Source organism: Montipora capricornis, chromosome 11 (assembly GCF_036669925.1).
Source record: "Montipora capricornis isolate CH-2021 chromosome 11, ASM3666992v2, whole genome shotgun sequence".
Lineage (NCBI taxonomy): Eukaryota > Metazoa > Cnidaria > Anthozoa > Scleractinia > Acroporidae > Montipora > Montipora capricornis.
This window is the reverse complement of record NC_090893.1, coordinates 32,421,214-32,431,213: the sequence shown is the minus strand read 5'-3', so window position 1 is coordinate 32,431,213 and position 10,000 is coordinate 32,421,214. Positions and strand designations below refer to the sequence as shown.

General features: G+C 41.0%; 1 protein-coding gene across 1 annotated transcript in view; it reads left to right on the top strand.

The window, feature by feature from the left end:
• LOC138024855 (epidermal growth factor receptor substrate 15-like 1) overlaps nt 1-8,845 on the top strand; it is a 46,512-nt gene extending 37,667 nt beyond the window's left edge. The window contains exons 25-27 of the mRNA XM_068872047.1: nt 1,807-1,880; nt 2,620-2,761; nt 4,699-8,845. Of these exons, the coding sequence (XP_068728148.1) occupies nt 1,807-1,880; nt 2,620-2,761; nt 4,699-4,706 (224 nt within the window). The 3' untranslated portion in view covers nt 4,707-8,845. The remainder of the gene's footprint in view (nt 1-1,806; nt 1,881-2,619; nt 2,762-4,698) is intronic.
• The last annotated feature ends 1,155 nt before the right edge of the window (nt 8,846-10,000 follow it).

The window sequence follows — 10,000 nt, the reverse complement described above, 5'->3', positions numbered from 1 at the left end:
TCGCCTCACACCAATGCGGCCCGGGTTCAATAGGCCTTATTCACGATAGCCGCCATGGTGGTTTTCAAATTGTCATGCAAATTAGCCATGTGTTATGCTGGGGAACAAACATTGGAAAAAAGGCAAATTGCGAAAAATCGGCTCGTCGAAATATTGAAATAACATTTTTAAAAGCATATTTTACAATTTAGAATTAAGTGCCATTTATGATAATTTTATATCTTTGATTGTCTTTGACATTTTGACTTTCTACTTCGTTATCTCCTCATTTTTCACTAAAAAAAAAAAAAGAAGTAACTTGTGTAATCATTCTATTTTACTGCTTAAGTGAAAAACATTCAATGAACGTGAAAAAAATCGTCTGTGTGGCTAAGATGTTCGTTAGAACCTCTCGAACTTGTGTTGTTTGTCCCCTCAGAAGTGTATAGCTAATTTACATGATAATAGCAAATCCAACATGGCGGCCATCGTGAATAAGGTCTATTCCCAGACTCGGCGTCACGTGTGGGTTGAGTTTGTTGGTTCTCTACTCTGCTCTGAGAGGTTTTTCTCCGGGTACTCTGGCTTTCCACTCTCCTCAAAAACCCTACTTCGACTTGATTTGCGTTAATTGTTATTTTCAGTTAAGATTGTTCCCAATTAGAGCTCAAGCCCTTGGAAGACTAGACACTTAAATAAATTTCCTTTCCTTTGGGAAGAAAATTAAATAGGTTTCGTCAGGTTCTTACCGCCTCTATACAACCTCAAATAGAGGTTACCTGGCTTATGAATGGATGCGAGGCTGCCGGTGACCCTGCTTTGATACAAACCTTCGTGCTTTTCAAGTGTTAATGTAGGCTAATTAGAATTACAACACGATTTTCATGATAAAAGCAGTGAGGTCTGTATCAATAAAAGGTCACAGGAAGCCTCGCAGCCATTCATAGGCTAGGTCACTGAGCAAACAACTGCAAAATGTCCTATTCGGTTAAATTCACATCGTTGTCAGGTCGAGGACGGCAAAGAAATGTACCAAAATGTACAACGCACGTGCAGGGCGTGCAGGGCGTTTGCTTTTGTTCATAAAGCTCATTGTGTTGTGGCGTTCTCGTAGCCGTCGTCGTCGTCCTTGTGTAAGGACTACAATGGCTGTTATGACAGTTGAGCCCACGTCTCAGCGGTGTTAGTTTCAGAAGGCGTGAAAACGAGGTTTTCGGGTCAACATAAACAATTTCTTATCGAAGGATTGTGTGATTTCTTGATTCTTTACTGTTTCCTTTGCTTTTTTTAGTAATTTGAGAATTGCCTGGCCTAATTTTATAGCGGAAAGTATGGCAAGGCACTGTAACGCATACAGATGTGCTAACCGAAGTAGCAACCCCAAATGTGCGAAACTATCATGGCATTCTTTGCCAATAAACAATCAGAAACTCTTTCTTCTGAGAAAAACGTAAATTCTGGATAGGAACTCTTTTTTTTTCGCATTTTGCGCGCCAAATCTTTTACTCTTGTCTACGTCACCCCGGGGAAAGCCTCGCTTTCGTGCGCTCTGAAAAGTGGGCTCAATTCGAATAACAGTTCTTCCCCCGGTGAAGTGATAATCAAACACACTTTCGACATGAAGGTAAAGGAGAGGTATTTTTTTGCTCGAAGTAACACTTTTAAACTTTCACGAGTCTCCTATACCTCGTTGGTAGAGCATCCGAACCAGTAATCGAAAGGTGGTAAGTTCGCCCCCTGCAAAGGAGAACTCGGATTTTTCCGAGTATCCCCGAATCTCCTCCGAAAAAATATCTCTAAACACTTAAAACTGTTTTTCATTTTCAGGCTTATCGTCTTCTCCTTCAAAATCGGATCCTTTCGTCATGGATCCATTTCAGGGTACATTTCCAAGCGGCAAAGTAAGTGGAACACTAGCCCAAGTAGAAAAAAGAGCGAACTGGTTTAGGTTTCTCAAAACAAAGCACGTGTTCCGTTCAATAGCCAAGAGCGGTTTGTTTATTCAGTTTTCTCTTTTAAGGTTAACTATCGAGTGTATTTTCTATATTTGCGTTCGATCAAAGGAGAACGTGTCCTAATTTTGTTCAGATTGGGTGATTGTGTGGTCTTGCTGAAAGGAATCGAGATTTTTCTCTGCAAGGGACACCAAAACAGCCACCCCGAAGATTCTTTTGTTGTTCACAGGGACACCCTCGCGTGGATTCTCGCACGCGTATTGTCACATGCTTAGTTTTCTAGCTTGGAACCCTATGGAAACATGCATCTCGGCTAAGCGACTGTCGAACGCACTTCATAATCCGAGATTACCACTAGTTTATCAATTTTATTTTTAAACAATTTTCTGTTAAGTGCCCGAACCTGTGCTTATTGACTCGCATGCGGTTACTTTGTCTGTGCGGCAGGCAAGACATCATGAGAAATCACCGGGGAAAATTTCTGACCGGAAATGAGTCTTCGTGTTAAACGTAAAGGTAATATCGCATTCGCCATCAGTAAACTGAAATCGGGTGCCGGCTCAAGCCTCTTGTTGAGCAGGTGTCATCAAGGAAGCCCGAATGAAGACAAAGAAAGCGTCTTGTTTACTCTAATAGTGCTATCATTAGTTAAATTCACTTGCCCTCGATCTTCTTGTTATTTCAGAATTCCACAGATAACTTTTTTATCTCCGATCCTTTCAAACCGTCTGGTGGAAACTCAGATTCAAAGAAAGCGACAGGCAACAAAGATTCGAACTCATCAGCGACTGATCCTTTTAGCAATCCCTTTGGCTCTGATCCGTTTGGTGAGTTGTTTATTGTCCTTGTACTCTGGCTTTCTAACGGATAGACCCTGCAGGAAAAATAAACATCATCGCCGAAATTAGCACTGACATTTTCCTTAGCAACTCTATCACGTTGAATTTGTTTGGTTGGTGTTGAAAAATTGTGACGCAGTCGCGAATCAATGAATGATGAATGTCAACCTCGTTCCCAGGGAGCAAGAGACCCTGGGAACGAGGTTGAATGAATGTGTTTCTGAGCGGAAAGAAAAGGAGTAAGGACTGGGGAGATAGGGAACAAAGAAACTTCTTTGTTCACGTTTCACTCTCGTTTTTAACATCTTTTCTTCGCGCGACGTTTCTCTCTGTTCTTTTAAGTTTCAGAGTTTCATAGGGGCGTTGCTGACGAGAGTTAATAGGGAGCTTAAGCACAGACGTTCGTGACGGCCACGGACGGCAACCGGAAGTTGAATGTTTCCTTTTTTGGCGTGGTTTTGCTCCTTACCACGGACAGGAAAAACTCATGTTGATCACTGTGGCTTGACGTTACAGCCGTGATGACGTCAAAACGCTCCAAAAAGGGAAAAATTCAATTTCCAGTTGCCGTCCGTGGGTCAAAAACGTCTGTGCTTAAGTTCCCTAATGTATGAAAGCCTTATATTTGAACTACGAAGAGAATCAAATTAAATATGTAGATCATCGCAGTTATAAACTTTACTTGAGCAGATGATCTTCATCTTAACTTGTGAGGCGTTTCTGTGAGAATTTTTGTCGTTTTGTATACAAAAAAATTAAAAAAGAACATTACGGATTAGTCCCCGAATGAAACTCCGAACTCGGCGTCATCTGTGGGTTGAGTTTGTTTGTTTTCTATTCTGTTCCTAAACGTTTTTCTTGACGTACCCCGGTTTTCCTCATTCTCAAAAGTCATCTTTTGATTTTACTTAATTATTAAGATTCATTGTACAAATGTGGCGACCTAAATCATTCTTGCTATCTTTGCAATCGTAATTTCCTTGCTCATCGCTGGAATCGGTGAGAGTTGCTTGAGAGTTGTCCCTACAACTTCATAATGAGGTTCAGGTTGCCTGGTGTACGCGTCACAAAGTGACCCTCTCTAACAGAACCCCAACCAAAGAGGAATACAAGAAGTTTTTGGGCTTCAGGAGGAAGGGGGTGGGGACTTGCGACGTGTATGCAAAATACCATGAATGGTAGCCGGAGCGGTTTTCAATTAGCTAATATCAAACATACTACAATACTCTTTATTTGTTCCTCCAAAATTTTGATAAGCATTGTTTCTAGTTTCTCTTGGGACCATTGAAAGTCCCAAGAGAAACAATGCTTATGCAACATTTTGGAGGGACAAACAAAGAGTATTATCATTGGTATTTTTTATATTGGCTAACTGAATGCCGTAAAATAAATACCCGAGTAATTACTTCGACCAGTCAATCCAGATGCAAACAGCATATTGAACTAAACCAAATTCGTAGCGATTTCGTGTAACTTGCTCGAAGCGCGGGAAAAATCGTGCGTGCAATTCTCGATTGGGTTTGGTTTTCGTTCTCATTGGTTGATAAACGGACGGGAGATTTTTAATCCAATCACTAAGCGTAGCAATTGAAATTCCTTTCAACAATCATTTGAAAACTGCTCTATTATGTGCATGCGTTGGATAGGGTCGTACCTCTTGTTGAACGATATATTTCATTGGCTATATAGTGTCGTGCTTCCTATTGTTTTCTGTGCTAAATCCATTGTTATCTTTTTTCGATCTATCCTGAAGCCCGTTCAGTTACGTAGGACACGACCCTTTGCGTTGGAGTTGTAGGGAACCGGGGTAGGGAATCGGTCGCCATTTTAAAGGAGAGTTTGTTTTCCTCAAATGACCTCTGTTTTTGACGTGAGAAATGGTAAAGAAATTTGCTTCTATATGCAGGTTTTCTTTTTTACTCTAGGGTCCTGATGAAATGCAATGAACTTAAGATGTTTAATGAGGAGATATTATCAGAGATGAGTTAACAGATTATGGCTCAGTCCCCTGCGGCTATCAATTTGTTCAGATAGTGATAACATGTATGGAGTACGTTATCAACTGACGGAGTCTGGACCTTTTGCCGAATGTCGAATGTCCGTTTATACCCCTTCGTTTGCACTTTTGCTTGGTCACGTCACATCAGCTGTGCCGGCAGAATGCTCATATTCTTCTGGGGAACTCTCCCGCGTAGCTATTGGCCCTTTCCTAATCATGCGGACTCAATAGTTCAATTTCATTCGTCGGTTTCTTTTTTCACTGCTGTCAATTACTGTGGCACGTTTCACATCCAGCATTGTGATTAACGCATTTCGGTCTACATTGTCTGTTCTGGTTTGAATGGATTCGCCATCTGTCAGTGCAATATTCTTTGATTGCACTCACGTGATAAGACGGCCATGTTGGTGCCAAAACAATAGAAATATGTAGCTCAAGTTTTGCATAACAATAGACTCAAATTCCCAAAAGACATTAGGGACCTTAACATCTACGAAAATAGAAAGAGAAAGAAAGGTTCTCTGATGCATTCTCACGTTGTCGTCAAAACCTAAAATTTGCCTGGTGGATGATTTCACGTCGTTATGCAGAGAAAGACAAAAATGAGCTAAAATCCGTGTCGCACGTGCAGCACGATTCTTTATGCTCTTTTAACCAATGATATCATTGTTTTGTGGCGTTTTCGTCGACGTAGTCGTCGTAGATCTTCGCTATGAGGGAGTTTAAGAAACGACGACGGTTACGGCAACGACAACGCCAAAAAGCAGTAACATTTTTGGTTAAAAGAGGAAAAAATGATCGTGTTGCACGTGCGGCACGCATTTTTGTACATTTGTCTCCAGTACTCGTCAAAACAACAGCGAGTTTGAGGTTGTTTACCACTTACAAGCAGAAACTGGTTGGTACTAGGTTTGTTCAAATGGGAAGCAAAAAACTCCCGAATGGGAAATTTAGTTTGGATAGGCGTGTACCATTAGCAAAATTCGTGCACGCTTACCGAGAGAATCTGGAGGGAGGCAAAATCATGGGGGAATGCAAATGTTAAACACGTTTTCCGTTTGGAAATTCCGTTTGGGAAGGCCAAAATAGGCTTACCATTTACATTCCAACCGAAATTTCCGGATTTTTTTGATAAATGGTAAAGAACCTAAGCAAAGACGACGGCTACGGCTACGGCTACGGCAACGCCACAAAGCAAGAATGTCTCTGGTTAAAAAAGGAAAAACACTCGTGCTGCATGTGCAGCACGGATTTCCGTGCATATCTTTGCCTTGAGCATACATTAGGGGCTGTTTACATGGATGTAGGAAGATCCTAGCGCTAGGAAGATCCTAGAAGGCGAAACAACTTTTCGTTTGGTTTACATGCAGAAATTTCTGTCTAGGTGGAAGTGGAGAATGAAAGCAAGATGGCGGGCGAGAACAACAAACACGTAATTCGGATGTATTCGGATGTATTCGGATAAATTCGCATGCCTTCGATTCGCAGCGTTTTCGACATTGCTGTCGATCGATTGCTCGTTACTTTCCACTGTGTCTCTCGCTTGGGTGGTGAAACAAAACTGGTCCTGAATATTGTCGGCGGTCATCAGAATCATTAGAATCGTCCTGTGGCAACGCCAGACGAAATTGTCGACCTTTGGTAGCTGAATACCGTGAACACCCGGCCGCCGCCATGTTTGTTTTTTTGTCCCTAGTACCAGGAACTTCCGAACGAAGGCAGTTTACATGGTGCTAGGATCTTCCTAGCGCTAGGATCATCCCTCCTCTCAGATAGGATGATCCTAGCGGTAGGATGATCCTAGCACTGGGGCCAAATACAACCCTTCACATGTAAACTGAAAGCTGAAAACATACCGCGCTCGGATGATCCTAGTGCTAGGATGATCCCAGCGCTAGGATCATCCTCTTTCCATGTAAACCGGCCCTAAATGAACCATTCATTTTCTGTTTTGACTTTTAAACCGTTTGCACCCACCAGTTACAGGATAGTTCGTCCGTATTTTACAAGGTGAACAAGACTGAATAATCGCGAAATACTTGCGATAGCGCTAAGATATATTTTGTAATAACGTTTTCTTTGCCTTAGCCGTGGGCTTTTCTTAAACTCTCTAACCACGTAAAATGACCAATTTTCGGGTTTTGACGACAACATGGACAAACAACAGTAAATCTTTCCTTATCTCTCACACCTGTTATATCGGTGAAACCACTTGACATTTTGGCACCAGGATTCTTCAGCACTTATCCTTGGATCGCAATTCCCCTATCTATAAACATCTTTAGGCTTCTGAGTCGTGTAAGAATCTATGTTCTCTCAATTGCTTTTCCATCTTAGACTCGGCTCTCACTTATTTCCAACTTAAGATCAAAGAAGCCCTTCCTTCATATTGAATGGGAACGACCCGCATTGAATAAACAACTGAAACATGTTAATTTAACACTATTACTTTAATTACTATTTGTATTCAACATTTTTTGTAGTTTTGTACAGGCACCTTTATTTTTCCACTCCGTTCTATCCCTTTAGTATTATGTAACCTTTTTTCACTGATTTGTAACTATTATTCTACAGTTTGTAATTTACACCTTCTTGTTACCTACTTCAAATAAAGCCACTTACTTCCCGGTGATCTGGTGACGTAACCCGGAGGACTGGGGAGGAAAATTTTAACGCCGTATCCCACAACCGCGCGCGGCCTTATTTTCGAATTCAACATGGCAGAAGCGAGATTAGAGCTTGTCGGGTCTACTTGAATGTTCATTCAGTAACAGGAAATGTGGTAGACACGGAATGATCTGTTGAGTTTTGGCGATGGAAATACTGCACAGAGTTTGGAAACAACACCTAAGGCCGATCGCGGTTGTGGGATACGGTGTTAATTTTTTTCTTCCCAGTCCTCCAAATTAACGTCACCAGATCCCCTGGTTGTAAACATCCCTCAGCTGAAGATGGATACTGAGTATCCGAAACATGTTTTGCAAATTTAAAAGTTTTGTCGGTTTTTTTTTTTGTTTGATTTCAATTTTACTGCTACGAAAATTTGGTATTATCTTTCTTTGCTTTATAAATCTGTACGCACCAATCTGGTTATAGCATACTTCGCTCATATTGTACAACATCGTGAAACAAACATCGTGAAACACTTAGAATATCTTAAACTGGTTTCTTAAATCCCTTTTATTCTTTCCACAAACATGGCCACCGTGACGTTAGGTGTAATCAAAGAATGATAAGCGGCAGGGAATTCGAAACTGTTTGTCAAGAATTGAACTCAGAGTTCGCATGTTTATAAAGGAAATAGCGATAAAACCAACGCTAATTTCCTTGTCGTAAACGGTGGTTGCCATTTTTGACGGTCGATGCCATTCTTAGTAACCGTGCATTTTTATTCGGTTGGCTTGTGTTAGGGTTAGCTTCATTTAAATACTTTAAAATTGCAATGTTTGGAGTGGTTACCTCGGTAGTGTAGTGGTTGTGTGCGTTTGCTCTTCAGCTATTGAACCGAGTTCTTTTTCTCAGTTTTTTCTTTTTTTTCTAAGGTTTCTTCTAAGTTTTTTCAAAATTCTAAGTGACATGCGGTGCTGGTCTAGTCCGAGATTAAATTTGTTTTTCTCATTTGCAAACGTCAAATTTAACAGTGAAAATTGTTCTCAGTGTCGACCAAATGGCAACGACAGTTTACAAAACGGTTTCCTCAAGTATAAATATCATTATTGCAACAGAGTTGGTTTATTATAAGAAACAAACTATTTTGTTACTTCAGGAATATATTCATTGCAGTGTCCTATTTTTTTGTAAGGAATTGTGAGGTTTGTTAACAAGATTCGTTGACAAAGGTTTTGTGGAAAGTGGACACCTTGTGAACGCAACTTCCATTTACTGCAAATGTTTGCTCAAGCTCGAATATCAAAATGAAAGATGAAAGTATTTATTCCCTATCTGTAAGATCATTTTGCTCTTGTATTTTGATTTAAATGGTTGCTCGTGCTTTCGGGGTCGCTAAGAAGAAACGCGTGTTTCAAGTTATTACTCTTAAGGGGAAATAAAACCTTCTCCAAAGACCCTTAAAATGGTTGATTGATTAATTTGTGCTGTTTTTTCTTTCTTTGTTGGTTCTTGATTTTGTTTAAATGTCATTTCTAAGCAATCAAAGTAATTGTGAATTTCGTAACCAATCAGGTGTCGCAATACAATCAGTCATGTCACGCAGGTCACGCTCGGTTTTCCGCGCCTTGCAAGGTTGCATGTTTTGGTGTCTATGAAATGGTCCTGGAGCCACAGTCACGTTAAGAGTAAAATATCGGCGGAAATACTACATGCACCGAGAAAATATATTGGCTTTCGCATTGCCTTGAAACATGCTTTCTATGAGTGTTTCACGGACTACGTAAAAAGGATTGAAACAAAACGCCTAAGACAATCCTGATATGAAACAGTACCCATCAATATGTTACCTTTTAAACGAAAGATAGAAGAGACCCTTGCAGTTTTCTGGACAATTTGAGCAATTTTTTCTTCTAGACACCTGAATTAGACCATTTTACAGTTGTTTGCTTACTTACCTGGCCTTTGAATGAAAGCGAGGTTGGAGTTGACCTTGCGTTGATGGAAACCTCGCTACTTTTCTTATGTTAACGATTTTGTTCTCATGCTAATAAGTAGGAATTTAGCAAGGTCAACTCCAGCCTCACTTTCATTCAAAGATCAGGTAACTAAGCACACAACTGTAAAATGGTCTATGCAGGCGGCGTTAACGGGATTCGAACCCATGACCTCCGCGATGCCGGCTTAATGCTTCACCAACCGAGGCACGAAACCGCTCAGTTGGGAGCCGGTCAATTTGTTGGGCTCATTTGTTCCCGTGAAGGGACTAATGAATGAAAGAAATGAATATTTGAAGCGCGGGTTACAGACGACAGGTAGATGCGATCTTCGCACTTATCTGGGCAATTCAAGCAATATTCTCTTACAGACACTTGAAAAATTCAGGCGGCTCCCAGGAACGAATGAGCCTGACAAATTGACCTACTCCCAACTGAGTGGTTTCGTAGTCCATGGACTACTTAAATGGGCTATTTGATCTCACCCACCCCACGCAGAAATGTGAAAGGAGGACAGACTAAAACGTCGAGGATCTCCCCCTACTATTAAGGAACAGTTTGTGGATTCCTTAACGTCCCACAGCCGGTAGATCAACAGAAAGGGATGTGAGACAGGGCCCACGG